The 18,749-nt window shown below is 53.3% G+C and overlaps 2 protein-coding genes across 7 annotated transcripts in view; one reads left to right on the top strand and one right to left on the bottom strand.

Annotated features, from left to right (window-relative positions):
- The first annotated feature begins 4,753 nt into the window (after positions 1-4,753).
- On the top strand, positions 4,754-12,853 carry LDLRAD2 (low density lipoprotein receptor class A domain containing 2). The gene is made up of 5 exons (XM_006048535.4): positions 4,754-5,040; positions 7,144-7,578; positions 10,301-10,432; positions 12,279-12,440; positions 12,564-12,853. The coding sequence occupies exons 1-5, from the start codon at positions 4,959-4,961 to the stop codon at positions 12,785-12,787; spliced, it is 1,035 nt and encodes a 344-aa protein (XP_006048597.2). The 5' UTR covers positions 4,754-4,958; the 3' UTR covers positions 12,788-12,853.
- Positions 12,854-13,171: 318 nt separating this feature from the next.
- Positions 13,172-18,749, bottom strand: part of HSPG2 (heparan sulfate proteoglycan 2) — a 108,246-nt gene continuing 102,668 nt past the window's right edge. For 4 of the 6 annotated variants that reach the window (XM_044938139.2, XM_044938141.2, XM_025278766.3 and 1 more), the window contains 8 exons: positions 18,596-18,718; positions 18,453-18,509; positions 15,668-15,743; positions 15,515-15,593; positions 15,325-15,395; positions 15,096-15,179; positions 14,607-14,710; positions 13,172-14,451 (listed from right to left, as the gene is read on the bottom strand). In XM_044938139.2, coding sequence (XP_044794074.2) covers positions 14,279-14,451; positions 14,607-14,710; positions 15,096-15,179; positions 15,325-15,395; positions 15,515-15,593; positions 15,668-15,743; positions 18,453-18,509; positions 18,596-18,718 — 767 coding nt within the window. In that variant the 3' untranslated portion in view covers positions 13,172-14,278. The remainder of the gene's footprint in view (positions 14,452-14,606; positions 14,711-15,095; positions 15,180-15,324; positions 15,396-15,514; positions 15,594-15,667; positions 15,744-18,452; positions 18,510-18,595; positions 18,719-18,749) is intronic. The other 2 variants (XM_044938140.2, XM_044938144.2) reach the window with 1 other exon arrangement.

Genomic DNA, 18,749 nt, shown 5'->3' with positions numbered 1-18,749 from the left:
GGAGGAACTAAAGATCCTTGACTTTGCTTAATGACTACATTATTATTTTTTTAATGACTGCATTATTACTATTATTTTGTCTCCTTTGACTGTTTTCCTCTCTTTCTGCATTTTCTCACTTCTCTGATTAAACTTATTCTTTGGCTAAAGTTTTTCCATGACAAAAGGCAGGCTGAGGACAGAGGGAGCAAGGACCACAGGGTCCAGTTCTATTTCAAGAGGTTAACGTTTTCTACAGACAAGAGGCAGGTGGAGGACATGGGGGCGGGGGGTCTGTCCTTGGAAAGCCCCACAGGGTCCTGCTTGGCTAAACCTGGATACTTTGCCTTCTTTAACCTGGCTCTAGGTCAGTAAAGATGAAATGTTATTTGCCACTCTACTCACAGCCATCGAAATCTGACAACTTAAAAAGAAATTTTTACTGAAGGACTTCCCTATCGGTCCAGCAGTTAATACTGATGCTTCCAACCCAGGGGACACGGATTTGACCCCTGGTCTAGGAACGAAGGTCCTGCACGCCACACAGCGCGTGTTTTTATTGAAACACAGTTGACTTACAGTGTTGTGCTAGTTTTGGGTGTACAGCAAAATGATTCGGTTCAGTTATGGGCATCTATATAAATGTATTCCTTTTTTTTTTTTTTTTTTTTTACAATCTCTTCCGCTACAGGTTATTACAAGATACTGAGTATAGTTCCCTGTGCTCTACAGTAGCTCCTTGTTGGTTCTTTAATTTGTATATATAGTAGTGTGTATATTTCAATCCCAAACTTCTAACTTATCCCTTCCCTCCCTCTCCTTTAATAACCACAAGTTTGCTTTCTATGTCTGTGAGAGTATTTCTGCTTTGTAAATAAGTTCATTTGTATTGTCTTTCCATGTATAAGTGATATCATATAATATTTGTCTTTTTTTTTTAAGAATTATTTATTTGCCTGGGCCAGGTCTTAGCTGTGGCATGTGGGATCTAGTTCCTTGACCAGGGATTGAACTGGGCCTTTTCATTGGGAGCTCAGAGTCTTAGCCACCAGACCACCAGGGAAGTCCCTAATATTTGTCTTTCTTTGTCTGGTTTACTTCACTTAGTATGATAATCTCTAGGCCCATTCATGTTGTTGCAGATTATATTATTTCATTCTTTTTTATTGCTGAAAAATAGTCCCTGTGTGCATGTGTGTGTGCGTGTGTGTGTGTATGTAGACATCAAATCTTTTTTTTTTTCTTTACAGCTTTTTTTCAGTTCAGTTCAGTTGCTCAGTCATGTGCGACTCTTTGCGACCCCATGAACTGCAGCACGCCAGGCCTCCCTGTGCATCACCAACTCCCGGAGTCCACCCAAACCCATGTCCCTTGAGTTGGTGATGCCATCCAACCATCTTATCCTCTGTCGTCCCCTTCTCCTTCTCCTCCTGCCTTCAACCTTTCCCAGCATCAGGGTCTTTTCAAATGAGTCAGCTCTCCGCATCAGGTGGCCAAAGTATTGGAGTTTCAGCTTCAACATCAGTCCCTCCAATGAACACCCAGGACTGATCTCCTTTAGGATGGACTGGTTGGATCTCCTTGCAGTCCAAGGGACTCTCAGGAGTCTTCTCCAACACCACAGTTCAAAAGCATCAATTCTTCAGTGCTCAGCTTTCTTTACAGTCCAACTCTCACATCCATACATGACCACTGGAAAAACCATAGCCTTGACTAGATGGACCTTTGTTGGCAAAGTGATGTCTCTGCTTTTTCATATGCTGTCTAGGTTGGTCATAACTTTCCTTCCAAGGAGCAAGCGTCTTTTAATTTCATGGCTGCAATCACCATCTGCAGTGATTTTGGAGCCCAAAAAAATAAAGTCTGACACTGTTTCCACTGTTTCCCCATCTATTCAATATTGTGTTAGTTTCTGCTGTACAACAATGTGGATCAGCCATAAATATACATATCTCCTCTCACTCTTTAGCCTCCCTCCCACCGTCCCATCCCATCCCTCCAGGTCATCACAGGGCCCCGAGCTGAGCTCCCTGCGCTACAGAGCAGCTTCCCGCCTGTTGTCCGTTTCACAGGTGGTAGGAGAAGGAAATGGCAACCCACTCCAGTGTTCTTGCCTGGAGAACCCAGGGATGGGGGAGCCTGGTGGGCTGTTGTCTCTGGGGTCTCACAGAGTCGGACACGACTGAAGCGACTCAGCAGCGGTGTGTATATGTCAGTGCTATTCTCGCAGTTCATCCCGCCCTCTCCTTCCCCCGCACTCTGTCTACACGTCCGTGCTCTGCATCTGTGCCTCCATTCCTGTCCTGCAAAGACTTTCATCTGTACTTTTTTCTAGACTCCATATCGATGCATTAATATATGATATTTGTTTTTCTCCTTCTGACTTACTTCATGCTGTATAATAGGCTCTAGGTTCATCTACATCAGTACAACTGACTCAGTTTTGTTCTTTTTTTTTAATGGCTGAGTAGTTTTCCATTGTATATATATATACCACATCTTCTTTATCCGTTCATCTGTCAATGGACATCTGGGTTGCTTCCATGTCCAACATCTTTCAAAGTTTAAAAGCTGACAAATACCGTGGGCAATATAAAGTCAACACAGTAGCACATTTTTATCAATCGACTGCCTAACATCCTTCTCTAATACTGTTTCCCTTACTTTTTTTGGTGGCATATCCTTTTATCCCTTCTATGACAACACTGTATGAGCTTTTCCTCGACAGGACTAGAAAGATAATTCAGTCTTTCCTTTAGCATGACTGATTAAAATTAGTTTTAAATTTTTAATTAGTGATGATTTAGACTTTTTCCCTCAGCTTGGCGGTTCATTATTATTAGTAAGATTATTCATTCTCTTAAGGATTATTGTCAAACTTGAGATAAGCTCTATCAAATTTCTTACACATGTGAGCTTTAAGATTGGCTTCACACAGTTCAAACCTTATTTCTCCTTCAATCCCCTCACACCACGAGGCCAGGCACAATCGTGACCTCTGGTTCTGCACCCTCATATCACAGCACTGGTACAGCCAGCACACAGGGCATGAGGAAGACTCCTGGAAGGCGTTCTGGGACATTCAGAAATAACAAAACGGCACCTGGAAGGAGCCAGAACCCCTAATTATACCCTCTGCAAACCCAAGTTCAAAGCCGCCTCCTTTAGCCAGGTTTCAAAAATGCCCATGGCCATCTGAAGGGAAGTGTGATGGGAGAGATTGGGGTGGAAAGAGACAGTGATCTGAATTGGTTGTGGTTAAAATATCTCACTTTTGCAAATTTCATGAAATTATGAAATAATCCCACGCAAGTAATATGTCCTGACGCACAAGCCTCACGCGTTTCATGATAGATCCACTCCTGCCTAAGGAGGTCCCATGGCCCAGCCTTGGACAGCACACGCAGCAGGGCATCAAGGCGACGTCGAATGTCGGCTCTCAAAAGGAGAGCATTAGAGAGCAGTAGGGCCAACGGTTTAAACCTTCCCATAGCGTCCTTAGGTTCTGAGGTGGTGTCTCAAAGTCTGAGGTGGGGACGTCTTGAAACACAGAAGATCTGTTTAAATAATAATGATGGGAGTCATCATCCAGCCTGACAAGCGTTGGGCACTGCACTATAGAGACAGACACTATTCTAAGTCCCCCACTTGTATCAAGTTACATATCCTTTACAAAACACCTGCAAAGTTAGATCTACCATTATTCCATTTCGCAGATCAGGAAACTGAGACCTGAAAAGTTTCAGTTTCATATATTAAGGGTCTATGTATGATGCCTTTTGAAAAAAAAAAAAAACTGTTCCACTAATTACAGTTTTTGAAAAAGCCTGAAATGGTCCAAGCCCTTCCTTTTACACATAAAGAAGTAAAACCCAGAAAAAAGGAAGGTCATTTGCTCAATGCCACATATTAGTTCTTTTTTCCTGGATTTTTGCTCTATGTCAGGCACTGTGCTATGACCTAGGGCTTCAGAGAACAATAAGACATGGAATTTTAGTTGGGGGGGGGTCAATGGATAATACATACAACAAGATAGATATAAATAAGCAAAGTAATTCCCTTTGTAGCTCAGTCGGTAAAGAATCTGCCTGCAATGCAGGAGACCGGGGTTCAATTCCTGGGTCAGGAAGATCCCCTGGAGAAGGAAATGGCAGCCCACTCCAGTATTCTGCCTGGAGAATCCCATGGACAGAGGAGTCTGGTGGGCTACAGTCCATTGGGTTGCCGGAGTCAGACACGACTGAGCGACTCAACCACCACCACCACCAAAGCAATTTCAGTGAGCACTGAGATAAATTCAGGGACATGTGACTGAGTGACAAGGAGGGAAAGCACTAATTTAGATTGAGAAACGGTCAGGGAAATGTGGTCTGAGCAGGTGACACGTGAGCTTGAAATCTGAATGACCCAGAGAAGTCAGCCATGGACCACCACATGGAGGAGGGGCAGTCCAGGCGCAGGAGCAGTAAGGGCAAAGGCCCTGAGGCAGGAGCCCTTTGTAACAGAGCCGAGTCCTGGGCCAGCGCTCCTTCACCACTTGCTGCCTCTCTAAGGCCCTCAGAGAGGCCCATTTGGTGTCCTGGGCCTCTCACTTAAGCTTAGCCCTAAGATGCCAACTTCTCCAGGAAGGCAGCTGTTCTCTGAGGCTGTGGGACACCCCCTCCCAGAAGCCCTGTGGCTGAACCGGATCTGAGTTTCCTGGTTCCTGTCTGGCAGGGGATGAGCAGGCATCCTCCCCGCCTTCTCTCCCCAGGCTCCTGCCCCAGCCCCAAATCTCCATGGCAACCCTAGACACAACCCTGATCTGAAGAAGAGTCTGGAACTGGGAGCACAAACATCTCTGGAGAGACCAGAGGAGCTGGTGCACTTGCCTCCTCTTGCTCCCTGCGTCCTGCCAACCCCTCCACTGCAGTCTTCCCAAAGACCCCAAACTGCGGATTCTGCCGGTCTACCCCACTGCTGGGCACAGGACAGCTGGGATGGAAGTCTGTCCTCCTCAGCTGCCCCAGAGGCTGCTCCTGCTGGGGGCAGTCACGCTGACTGCATCAGCTCTGCACATCGGTGAGTCCAGGGGGCTTGGCTGGGCAGGCAGGCGACTCAGGCCCACCACCCTTAGTGTCTGTTTCCCCAGTCAGCATTCACCCTGATGGGCTGGGATCCCTTGGGTTGGGGGACACTGGGAAACTCTGAGTCTGCTCTTGTCTGGCACCCCCAAATCCACCCCAATCCCTCTGGGTGGCTGGAGCTCCAAGTCACCCAGAAGCAAGGGCCTGGGGGCAGGTGGGGCAGCCCTCAGGTCTGGCACTGGGAAACGCTGTGGACTTTGGGGTCAGATGACCCTGCATTCACACACTCACTCTACCCTTGACATCACTTTTTTTTTTTTTTGGCCTCACTGCATGGCATGTGGGATCTTAGTTCCCCAACCAGGGATCAAACCTGTGGCCCCCTGCTTTGGAGGCACAGAGTCTTAACCACTGGATCACCAGGGGAGTCCTGACTTCACGTTTCTATTTCCTCAGCAGTAAATGGGAAACTTCACTGTTTCATTTCCTCAGCAGTAAAATGGGAAGAACAATAGAGCCTTGCTCCTTAAGGGACTGTTAATATTATCCATGTGAGATCAACCATGCAAGACACACAGACAGCACCCTGCACGTAGGAGGTGCTCGTCCACTCACTCTCTGAAACTCTCCCTGTCCCATGTGCCTCCAGGACAGGTTCTGGCTTTAGTAGATCTGCACAGATATGAGAAGATGCTCCTACATCCTGAGCCCTAAAGGAGAATTTCTCCCCCAAAGACCCAGATCCTGGCTTGTCCTCAAGTACTACTAGTGCCCTTACCATGCACCAGAAAAGCCACCTCCTGTTCTCTCTCTCTCCTTACAAAAATCAGAGATGGTTTGAATACTTACACATTATCTCATTAACCTTCATAACGATTCTGTACCAATGAGGAAGTTTGGGGCTGGAACAGATACCAAACTAAAGGGAATGTTTAACATAAGGACATTTATTATTTCACTTAAGAAGAGAGGCCTTAGGTGAGACCAGAATGGTTTTCAGCAGCTCAACTGTGCCAAGGCTCCTCCATAATTCTCATGACCTCATCCTTGCAAGACGGCTACTGCAGCTCCGGGCATCACATCCTCAGTCAATGACTTTCAAAAGCAGGAAGAAAGGGGGGCTCCTCATCCCACAGCTCTCCCTTTTTTGTTAAATTAAGGAGGAAAATCTTTCTCAGGAACCCTCAGCAAGCCTATCCTTAAATCTCATTGGCCAGAATCAGGTCACATGCCAACCCCTAAACCTGGCAAATAGGATTAGAAGACTTGGATTAGGCTAATGACCAGGGGGCTAGCACGTTGCTCCCTGACAGCTGAGGGGAACTGAGTTTCTTTAGCAAGGAGAACCAGGGAGTGGCTGTTGTCTGGGCAGGTGCCCAACTGTGTCTCTCCCATCCTTCCTTACCTAAGATAAAACGAACACTTCTGCAGTGCTCAGTAGGTGCTCCCCGAAGCACTGCACCCACACCCACACGTGCTCACAGTCCTTTAGTTTCCACTCCAAAATACAGAAAGGTCTGACAACCAATGTTGGTTTTTAAACTAACTGGCAACACCTTGACCTGAACTGACAGGAGTCTGTGTATTGTCTTTATTTGTCCTACTTAGGGTAAATGTTCTGTACAACTGCTCTAGAAAATGTGTTTGATCACAGAGGGCTGCGGCAGACTCCGTTTGAGGCTGTATCATATTATCTTTCTAAAATCTGGGAAATCCTGAAACCACATCCAAAGGTGGTGTGTGTTTTTTTAGATTTTTTTTTTTTTATTAATGTGGACTGTTCTTATTGAGTTTGTTACAATATTATTTCTGTTTTATGTTTTGTTTTTTGGGCCACCTGGCAGGTGGGATCTTAGCTCACTTGCCAGGGGTGGAACCTGCCCCCCCCACCCCCACCACCTCCATTGGAGGGGGAAGTCTTTACCACTTGGCCCCAGGGAAAGTCCCTATCCTAGGGTTTCTGAATAAGAGATTGAGGACTTGAATTCAATTTTGTAGCCCGCACAAATATTCTGAGATGGACCAGTCATCTGCCCCTGGGCAGACGGCAGGGGCCAGGCCGGGCACCTCGGTTCCAGGGCTGTTCTCTCCATTGCAGCTGACCTGGTGGACCTGTGCGGCCGGACCTGGCAGGCGGACGGGCTGCTGCTGCGCTCGCACTCCGCGTCGCGCCGCTTTTACTTCGTGGCCCCGGACACGGACTGCGTGCTCTGGGTGCGGGCGCCCGCCCCCGGCGACAGGATCCGCCTCCAGTTCCGCTTCTTCCTGGTCTACAGCCTGGCCCCGCCGTCCGTCCCGCCCCCGTTGCTCAACGCCTCCGCCCGGCTGCCGGCGGACCCCTGCGCCCCCGGCTCCTACCTGCAGTTGTACGAGGGGCCGCCGGGGACGCCCCGGCCCCTGGGAGCCCCGCTCTGCGGCCTGACCATCCCGGCCCCGGTGACGACCTCCGGAGACCTCCTGGGCCTGCGCCTGGTCACCAGAGGCCGCCAGCCCCGCGTGGACTTCGTGGGCGAAGTCACCTCTTTCCGGCTGGGTGGGTTGGGGCGGTCTGCCTGAACCCAGAGGGGCCTGGGCCTGCAAGAGAGAAGCGGGTGGGGCGGTCCAGACCCAGAGCCAACCGCGGGGACTTGACTTCCTGCACCTCACTCTCCAGCATCCACTCCCTCTTACACATGGCACAAGCACACACCTCGTACACACTGCTCCACACACCCGGCACACACAAGCACGATCCACCTGGCTCACATATGGCACACTCATTTGCACACACAGTTCACATCACACACGCCTCATACACAGTACCACTTTGTACACTTCCAGGCAACTCATGCCCACATATGTAAACACACCGGCTCCTCTGTCCTGAGTCTGCTTCTCAGACGATTGCAGAGGGGCGGAGAGTTAGGACTCATGGTGACTGTAAGTGGGGGAAACCTACTTAGGCAAGGAAAGGGAACTGATTGTGATATTAACAGTGATCCCTTATTGAGCATTGTCTCCCGCCCTTGGCAAGCCAGATCTCTGTTCTCACTGCAGCTCTGCTGGGTCATACTCTCGTATTGATGGATGGGAAACAGGCTCAGGGACGTTAGGCAAAGTGCTGCCAGCCACCCCAATCACAGGCGGAGCAGCGGGGCTGTAACTGCTCGAGTTGGTCCTCTGCTCACATTGAGTCAAGGCTTTAGTCCCGGCAGGTTCCCCAGGACTGGAGACACTCACTGATGCTACCCCAGACGAGCTGCAAAGCCCAGAAGTTTCCAAAACCACAGAGAAGCTTCATCGCCCTCTCTGCCAAAATATCCAGACTGGAGCATTAAATATGGGGTCGTGAGAACTTGGAGGCAAGAACAAGGTGGGGGGGACACTCTGAGAGCCAACCCAGGTTCACCAGGAGCTGGACCTCGACATGCCAGGCCCTCGACAGCCCTTCAACCTGAGCTGGTCAGAGACCACGCCCTGCCATCTCATGTGTCTCTTTGGGGCCATGACTGATGGGGCTTGGGGTCCCCTTTCTGGCTCCTGCGCCAAGGGTCCTAATGTTGTTTTGCAAGAAGATCTCACTGGCTAATTGGAAACCAACTCCTTCCCTTCCTCCCTTCTTTATTTCCTCTCTCTCCCTTTCCCCCCATGACCTTGCCCTCCTGTGAGGCGCCAGCCAGGCATGTCGCAGCTGCTCTGTATTTAGCAGGATTGGGCTCTGAAGAGCAGGTGGCAGTGGTGAAGCTCTGTTGCAACTCTGGCTCCTTTGGATCGCTTTTTATCATATTACTGTTTGTGTTTCCGCTCATAGATATTCGCTCTGACACCTACACATCTTGTGCTTATGAGAGCATTCACTTTCATATGCACATGTAAGAAACCCAATTCAAGTTGGCTTAAGCCAAAGGAGAATTTGGGGGGCTCCTATAACTGGGATACTAAGGTGTTGGTTCAGGTATAGATGCATCCAAGAGCTCAAGTGATGCCTCCTATGCTCTCTCTCTTTATTTTTCTCCCTTTGCTTTGGATCTTTTGGCTTCCATCTCAGGCAACTCTACCTCCCTCTTTCTACTTGGCAGCAAGGTGACCCTGCAGCTCCAAGAACATAGTCTCTCTTATAACTCTCACCTCAATGAAAAAAAGAGTGAGGATCTTTTCTCTATTGGCTGTGCCGTCGTGTGGCTGGCAGGATCTCAGTTCCTGACCAGGGACTGAACCCGAGCCCCCTGCAGTGAAAGTGCCAAGTCCTACCCACTGGACTGCCAGGGAACTGCAGGGATCTTAAGGTTTTAGCAAAAGTCCTTAGGGTCAAATCTGATTAGTCACATGGGCCCTGTGTCCATTCCCAGAACCCGGAATGGAATGCTCTGATTCCCATGCTCAGCTCTGAGCCATGGGATTGGTCAGTACTGCCGGACCCAGCTTTTTTCCACAGAATGGGGTGCTGCATAAGCCAGCCTGTCTGCTGCACCTGGGCACCAAGTCATCCCCTTTTCTCGTCCGTGCGTGTGTTCATTCATTTAACAAGTATTGAGTGGCTGCCAGGCACCAGGTGCTCTTCCAGGCTCCAGGGATTCACGCAGCCATGAGTGAAGGAGAAGTCCCTGCCTCACTTGAGCTGACGTTCTAGTGGGCGAGACAGACCACAAAGAATCAAGCAAATGTGTGTCCTGCAGAGGTGGTAAGTGCTACAGGGGAACCGGAGTCAGGATAAAGGGGCGGGGGGAGGGGTGGCATGCGGGTCTCGTGTGGGGTGAGGGCGGTCCTTCGGGCAAGATGGCATTTGAGTGGAGACCTGAGAGGAACGAGGCTTATGGGTACAGTGCTGAGAGTGGGAAGTGCTTGGAGTGTTCCAGTCACCGGGCCCTCACATGTGCATGTACACACTCACAGGCTCACACGAGCATGGGGCGGAATTCCTACCCCGCCGCTTAGATACAAGCTATGTGGCCTTGGTCTAGCGACCTAGCCTCCCTGTGCCTCAGTCTTCTCCTCTCCAAAATGGGGTTGATAACAGTATTGACCCCACAGGGTTGCTGTGAGAACTCGATGAGCTGGGATGTGAACCATGCCGGGCCTGGCATAGCAACTCCGTAAATCTTAGCCACCGTCACCCTCATCATCTTTATGATCACACCTCTGTCTCATCCATACTCTCATCTGCACGCACCTGGAAACAGCCTCTCCTGCTCACACGTCCCACATTCCCTCCCCGCAGGGCCAGACCTGCCCCGGTGCCCAGGGTCCTCATCGCATGCCTCCCCTCTCTGCCACAGGATCCTGTGGTGCCTACTTCCCATGTCGGAACGGCAGGTGCATCCCCCCGAGCCTGGTGTGCGATCGCTGGGCCATGGCCAACTGTGGTGACGGCAGTGACCAGGCCTCCTGGCCACCGGCCAACTGCGGAGGTCAGTGGGGGGGGGCTGGCCCCCCGAGCAGCTGGGATGGGAGCCGGAGGCAGGGGTGTGGCGGGAGAGGATAAGGGGAAGCAGCAGGGACTCTGTCCAGACCAGGCTGAGGACCTCTAGCCTGAGGACCAGAGGACGTTAGAGCTCGAAGATGCTGGAGGTGATCTGGTCCAGCTGCTTCCAAATGGCGTTTCAGTGGTGCTGAGGGTGCGTTCTGTCATTTCCAAGAAGAACTGACTGATTTGAAAAGACCCTGATGCTGGGAAAGATTGAAGGTGGGAGAAGGGGCCGACAGAGGATGAGATGGCTGGATGGCATCACTGACTCCATGGACACGAGTTTGAGTGAACTCCGGGAGTTGGCGATGGACGGGGAGGCCTGGCGTGCGGCGGTCCATGCGGTCACAGAGTCGGACACGACTGAGCAACTGAACTGAACTGAAGTCATTTCCATCATGTCTGACTCGTTGTGACCCCACGGAATATAGTCTACCAGGCTCCTGTGTCCATGGTATTCTCCAGGCAAGAATACTGGAGTGGGTTGCTATGCCCTCCTCCAGGAGACCTTCCAGACCCAGGGATTGAACCTGCATCTCTTATGTCTCCTGCGTTGGCAGCAGGATTTTTTTTTTTTTTTTTTTTACCACTAGCACCACCTGGACCAGGGTTCAAACCCGTGTGTCTTGCATTGGCAGACGGATTCTTTACCACTGAGACACCAGGAAAGCCCTCCATGAAGACATTTTTGTGTATTTTTCTCACAGTCATATCCCTTAGTCCCCAGAGCAATGTCTGGGGTATAGTAGATGATCAAAAAATACTCGTCGAATAAGTGGAAGAAAGAACCTCCCTGTGCTTCCGTTTCTTTACCTGTAAACTGAGGATGATAAACTGAGGCTCTTAGATTTGTCATGAACTTTAAGGGAAATCCTGTGGGTGAAGAGCCCAGCGCAGAGCACGGTGCTGGGCGCACTGACGATGCCCACCTCAGGCACTTCCTTCTTGAAAAGCAGCTCCATTCATCCACCGCAGCCCACGGAGCTAGACTGTGAGTTCAGGTCCACCCCTGCCACTTCCAACTGTGTGACCTGGGCAAGTGACTCAACCTCCCTCTGTGCTTCAGTCCAGTTGCTCAGTCATGTCTGACTCTTTGTGACCTCATGGACTGCAGCACGCCAGGCCTCCCTGTCCATCACCAACTCCCAGAGCTTGGTCAAACCCATGTCCATTGAGTCGGTGATGCCATCCAACCATCTTACCCTCTGTCGTCCCCTTCTCCTCCCGCCTTCAATCTTTCCCAGCATCAGGGTCTTTTCAAATGAGTCAGTTCTTTGCATCTGGTGGCCAAGGTATTGGAGTTTCAGCTACACCATCAGTCCTTCCAGTGAATATTCAGGACTGATTTCCTTTAGGATGGACTGGTTGGATCTCCTTGCAGTCCAAGGGACTCTCGAGTCTTCTCCAACACCACAGTTCAAAAGCATCAATTCTTTGATGCTCAGCTTTCTTTACAGTCCAACTCTCACATCCATACATGACTACTGGAAAAGCATAGCTTTGACTAGATGGACCTTTGATGGCAAAGTGATGTCTCTGCTTTTTAATATGCTGTCTAGGTTGGTCATAACTTTTCCAAGGAGCAAGCGTCTTTTAATTTCATGGCTGCAGTCACCATCTGCAGTGATTTTGGAGCCCCCCCCAAATAAAGTCTGTCACTGTTTCCCCATCCATTTCTTATCTGTAAAATAAAAATACTAACACTTGCTCAGAGGTTTTAGGAGGATTAAATGAGACATAATCATTTAATCATCAAATCTCAGTGTGTTGGTGGTTATTTCCCCCTTTAGCTCCCTCTCCAGAGCCCAGCCAGGAGGGGAATACAGATGACGGTACCTCCCAGACCCTGACTCCCTCCCCAGCTCTCCCGTCTTCAGGCCCACTGGGGATGGCAGCTGAGATGAGCCCGCCAGCCCACTGGGACCCTGCCCGACAGGGTGTAGCTCTGGAAGGTAGGTGGCTCTTGGTTACCACCCACTGTCGCTGCATCCACCGAGATCATACTTGTCCCGCTCCAGGGATGGGCAGGGGGCAGCAGGCCCGGGCCGAGGCCTGAGTGGACTCTCTTTCTGCAGGGCCCCGGCTGCAGGGGGTGGCGCTGGCCTCCTCGCTGTCCCTAGCCTCTGCTGGCCTCCTCCTGGGCCTCCTCTGGTGCTGCTGCTTCTCCGGCCAGCTGGCCCACCGGGCCCGGGCCCGTGATCTCTGCTGCACTGTCTGTTACACGTGTCCTGGCCAAGTGGCCCCTGGGGGGCTGCGGCTGAGTGAGACAGCCTTCCAGCATCAGGGGGTGCATTCCTAGAGAGGCTTCGGGCATCGGAGGGAAGAGTGGGCTCTAGGATCAGACGGTCCCTGGGTTCTGCCCCCGCCCCCCCCCCCCAACAGGGCTGTCTACCTTTGAGCCCATCACACAACCCTCGAGACTCAGTCTGCCCCTGTGGAAGATGGGACGATTTCTGCCTCGGAGGGTCATGCTGAACGCCACCGGGACAGTTGACCCTGCAGCTTGTTTTGGCAGCTGGCACTCTGCTGGATCCGTGAAGGGCAGGGAGCAGGGGCCTCATGCGCCTGAAGCTGTCTCACTTCACCCCTGGACCTCGCTGGTCCATCCTGCTTGGCCCCACCCTGGCCCACCCTCAGGGACCACGAGTCCCGCTTGAATCAAAGACACAGGAGATGACAGCCCTGGCGGGGATAGCACCGTTTATTAAGAAAGATCAAGACAAAGACCACAGGAGGGCCCCTTCTAGGACACAGAGGCCAGGCGTCCCGGCCCCATGTCTGGGGGGCTGCTGGCAGGGTGGGCGCGTGCCTCCAGGCGGGCCCTCGGGCGCCCACAGATGGGGCAGGACAGGCACATCCCCTCCCTGCCCCTCCCAGTCATGTGTCCCAGCTCCCCGCACCCAAGGCACTTACTCTTTCTGACCACCAAGGCCTCTTCCCCCCATGTCCCCTGGGCCTTCACTTCCAGATCCGTGGGGGGGGACGTGGCCTGGCGTGGGCAGGAAGCCCCTTTCAGTGTGGGGCTCTGCCTGTAGCAGCTCCTGGTACGAGTGGGCTGGAGTTTCCCTTGCAGCCCCTTGAGGGCAAGGGGGCCCTGGGCTAGGTGTGGGATTGCTGGGGAGGGGGCGATGCAGGCCAGGAGGGCTTGGTGGGAAGGGGAGGCTGCCAGGGGCCGGGGGCCCAGCTGGTCTGGTAGGGGTGGAACGGGGCTGGGACGTGGGCTGGTGGGGGGGATTGGGGGCTGCCTGCCCAGGGGTGAGCTGCCTTTTGCTCCACAGTTGGCACTAAAGAGCCTTCCCAACCCAGAGGACGATGGCCAAGGCCAACTGATGCCCTCCGCTCTGGGTATCTGGGGAAGCTCCAAGGCGGGTGGCAAGGTGCCGGGCTGGAAGCCGATGTCGGCTCCACAGAAATGAGGGCCACCGCCCCGAGGCTGGACAAATGGGCGGCCCAGCACTGCTTTGGGGGGGCTCTGTTGGTGGGGGCGGTTCTGACCCCACTGAGCCACTGCGCCTAACCCCGAGTCCTGGTGGCCCCCCGAGGCACCGGCTCTGGTGCAACCTGCTGTACCCACAGCCTGTGGCTCTGCCCAGGTGTGTTTGTGGGTGGGGGCGGGAGGGGGTGACGTGCCCACCCTCCAGTCCAGCCCAGGGCAGTAGCAGCAAAGCGTGGCATCGCCTCGGTTTCTTACAAAATATTCATCATCATCATAATAATAATATTAATAATAATATAGTCGCCGTTGCGGGGCTGGGGTGCGGCCCAGGAGTCCGTGGGGGGCAGGCAGCGCCTACGAGGGGCAGGGGCGTGTGTTGGCCCCTGCCTGGGCACGGTGCTGCATGTCCACTGGCTGCGGGGGCGGGCCGCCGGGCCGGGCGGAGTGCAGCACCAGGTTCTTGATGCAGCCCGTGATGCCCGAGGAGAACCTGCCCCCGGTCAGCACAGCCACGTCGGGGGCTCCACCTGCGGGGTTGGGGGAGAGGGCGGGCCCATCAGCTCCAGGAGCCCCGGGAGGGGGCGCTCCAGCTCTGCTGGGGGGTGCAGGGGCCCCCAGTCCCCCCTCAGCACCCGGAGGAGCAGGGCCCCAGCCCGCCCCGAGGCCGGCCTTCAGGACTTACCAACGTAGATGCTGCCCTTGGTGTTGACCGCCACGTTCGGGCCTGGGGACTGGCCGCTCACCAGCTCCTCTCCGTCCACCTGGATGGAGCCTCTCTGGCCCTCTCTGCATCGGAACAGGAGTCCAGCCCTCACCCACTATTCTCCCTATTCCCTGTCCTCCCCAGCCCCGTGAGGGTCCCCTCCCTTTACGACAGAGAGGTCCGCCCCCTGCTCCCCAAGCTTTTTCCTGTCCCCCAACCCCCAGCTAGGTGAGAGATCTGGCGCCACACACACAGCTTCTGAGCACCCCACCCGGGTTTCCCCCACCCCCTGGGGTGCTCGTGTGCCCATCCCCGCCCGCTGTCCTGGAAATCTGTGCTCTGGGTGGTGATTGCCCCGCTGACCCCGCCCTCAAATTCTGTCTCCCCAGAGCTCAATGCCTGCCCCCTCCATGTGATGGGGGAACTCTGGCCCCTCACCCCAGTGCCCGGGCGGGGGGGTTCCCTTACCGCAGCGCCGTCACACGATGCCACTCGCCGTCATTAATGGGGTCTTCGGAGACCAGGCGGGCCTCCCCGCTGCCCAGCTGGTAGCTGCAGGCACACAGGCCCCAGAGGGTGTGAGCAGGGGGTAGGACTGGAGTGGGGGAGGGGGGGATGCGGCTGGGGATGGGACCGGAGGGAAAGCCAATGAAGGATAAGGGGGGTGAGGGAAGGGAGAGGAGGGGCCAGGACCCACCTGAAGACGAGGTGCCCGTCCTGAAGCCCAAGACTGATGAAGTCCTTGCCTCGGCCGGACTGTCCCGTCTCCTGCCAGGGAAACACAGCGTCTCTGTGGCCCCAGCGGCTGTGGCCACCCCCTTTCTCTCTTCCCCGGCCACCAAGAGGCTGGGGAGCCTGAGACCCCGGGCTGGATGCCCCACACTCACCTCGCCCTGCCAGACCAGGAGGCCGCTGGCCGTGCTGGTCCGAACCTCCAGCTCGATGGTCTCAGGAACCTCGGGGAGGCTGCGGTGGAGAAAGAGGGTGAGGGGGCAGAAGTCCCACCCCGGGCCCACAGACCTTCCCAACACTGGTCTTACCTCCTGGAGAAGACGCGGCCCGGGAGAGCGAGGAAGCCGTTGTCATAGAAGTAGGCTCCGTACTGCCCGGGGGCATCTGTGGAGGGGCAGTGGGGGCAATGCTGGGAGCGCCCCCTACCCCCATGGAGCATCCATCCCGCACGGGTGCCCCTGACCTCCATCTCCACCCCGACCTGTACCGCTCCTAAGGGGCTCTGAACCTGTGGTCCCTGGGGACCTAGGGGGCTGCGGGCAGAATTCAGGGGGCTCTGAACTTGGCTGGGAAAACATTTCAGTTCTGGCCTTGCTCACTTCTCCCTGAAGGTTAGCCGCTGCTTCAATTACGCAGGTAGGAGATGCACTGAAGGTGACTCGGTCGCCAGCGAGAGATTTCCTCAGCCCCGGGGGGTAGTTACAAGCACTTAGAACATTGTTTATGCTTATCGCAGCTGTGGTAGCTGTTGGGACTAACAACCCTGAATCCTGTATTTAATGGTTAATAAAGAAGCAAAAATGTGAATGTTCTGATGAAAGTGAAAGGGGGAGTCACTCAGTCATATCCAACTCTTCGCAATCTCATAGACTGTAGCCCACCAGGCTCCTCTGTCCATGGGATTCTCTAGGCGAATACTGGAGTGGGTTGCCATGCCCTTCTCCAGGGGATCTTCCCAACCCAGGGATCGAACCTGGGTCTTCTGCACTGCGGGTGGATCCTTTACCACCTGAGCCACCTGGGAAGCCCTTTGATAACCTTGTTTCAGGACAATTGAAATTCATTTGAAATCCTACGTGCTTCATTCATTCTGTGTGGTCAACAGGTAGGGTGATCACCCATCCCTATTTGCCGGTTCCTGTTCTGGTTCTTTTTTTTTTTGACTGTGACGGGTCTTCCCTGTGGCCCTCAGGCTCTAGAGCGCACAGGCTCGGTAGCTGCAGCGTGTGGGCATAGCTGCTCCAAGGCATGTGGGATTCTAGTTCCCCGACCAGGGATTGAACCCACGTTCCCTGAATTGCAAGGAGGATTCTTAGCCACTGGACTGCCAGGGAAGTCCCCTGTCCTGTTTTAGCTCTGCAAGTCCCTCATTCCCAGAAGTCTCTCAGTCCTGAGCAGACTGGGACAGCTGGTCACCCAGGTCAGTAGCACGTAAACAGTTCTGAACCCTTGAGTTCCCTCCATCTTACAGACGGGGAGACAGGCTCAGGGGTGAGGGACTTGCCCAGGAAGTGTGAAGCTGGATGGCAGCCCAGATCTTAAGGCTGCATCACCCACCCTGTGTGTGTGGCTATAACATTCCCAACCCTACCTGCTCAAAGCCATTCCGTACCAGCGCTGGCCCCTGGGGCCTGGCAGCTACCAGGGTAGGGGACACATCAGTGGCCTCCACCAGCTGATGAAGGGAGCAGCTAACAGTTACTGAGCACCTACTTTGTGCCAGTTACAGGGCAGGAAGTTTCACATCATCCAGCTACAAACATAATTTTTAACTGGATCCTTGTCACAACCCTATGTCTTTGCTACAATTCACAAAAGCTAATATTCTGCATTTTTTCATACTCTTGAGAGTCCCTTGGATAGCAAGGAGGTCAAATTAATCAATCTTAAAGGAAATCAACCCTGAATATTCATTGGAGGGATGGGTGCTGAAGTTTTAAGCTCCAATTCTTGGGCCACCTGGTGCAAGGAGCTGACTCACTGGAAACAACCCTGATGCTGGGAAAGATTGAGGGTTGTAGGAGAAGCGGGCAGCAGAAGATGATATGGTTGGATTGCATCACTGTCTCAATGGACATGAGTTTGAGCAAGCTCCGGGAGATGATGAAGGGCAGGGAAGCCTGGCGTGCTGCAGTTCATGGGGTCACAAGGAGTCGAACAGGACTTAGGGACTGAACGACATGACAATATTCTGTGTCCGCTGTGGGCCAGGCATTGTTTGAAGCGTTTTAAATACAGTAAAGAATTTTATTCTCACACTAAATTTTTTCCAAAGTTTTGTGGAAGGATGTTGCTTCTTTCTATTTAATACATGAGGAAACTGAGGTACAGAGAGGTTAAGTGACTCACCCAAGTCACACAGGCAGGAAGTGGCAGGGCCAGGATTTGAATCCAGACCCTTACCCACTAGACCACCACCTCTCCTATTGTATTAGTGATAAGTAAGATATGTATCTAGAAATCAGGTAGCACAAGCCCCGTAAATGATGTTCAATAAATACATTTTTAAATTGGAGTGTAACTGCTTTACAATGTTAGGTTAGCTTCTGCTGTACAGCGAAGTGAATTGGCTATATGTATACTTACATCCTTCCCTTTTGGACCGCCCCTCCCCCACCATCCCACCCATCTAGGTCTTCCCAGAGCACCGAGCTGAGGCCCCCGCGCTATACCGCAGGCTCCTACCAGCCCTTCATGTTACACATGGTAGTAAAATCATCATCATTGCTTTTAAACAAACTGTGGAATGCTCGAGAATGAGGTCCTGCCTTATTCATCGGATGTTTACTGCTCCCGGGCAGGTATGGGTACATGTACGCCTTTGTTGCTTTATGCGTGAATACAGAGCAGAGAACAGAAGTGAGAGGAGTGCGCGGTCACCCAGCCTGCACGCACAGGGCGGACCCGGCGCTAGGCGGCTCGTCTCTCCTTATGCTGTCTCTGCCCAGGGAGCCTCTCATCTGCACCAGTTTTATTTAGAGGCCAGGATGGAGCAGTGAGGGCAGTGGGTCACTGGAAGAGGAGCTGAGAGACCCAGAGTCTGGGAAGGACAAGTCTGCTCAGCTCCTCTGGCTGTTTATGCCCGGTACATACCGTTGCCCCCGCTGCCTTCAAGATGCCAGTCGGGCCCCACCAGGCCGTGTCCGGAGCCTGTGGGAGGGCAGACTCTGGTCAGTGGGCTGTCTCCAGCCCCTGGAGCCCCGAGGGGGAAGGCGGAGACAAGTCGGGGTGCTTACTGTGTTGGCAGCGTGGGCCTGAAAAGCCGGGGGGACACAGGCAGCGGGTGCCCTGGCAGGTGCCCCCGTGTAGACAGGGCTCGTGGAGCTGGCAAGGGTTCTCCTCGTGCTCACAGAGGTCTCCTGTGGGTCGGGGCAAAGCTGAGTGGGCAGG

This window comes from Bubalus bubalis, chromosome 2 (genome assembly GCF_019923935.1).
Source record: "Bubalus bubalis isolate 160015118507 breed Murrah chromosome 2, NDDB_SH_1, whole genome shotgun sequence".
NCBI lineage: Eukaryota > Metazoa > Chordata > Mammalia > Artiodactyla > Bovidae > Bubalus > Bubalus bubalis.
This window is presented reverse-complemented; position numbering and strand designations above follow the sequence as displayed.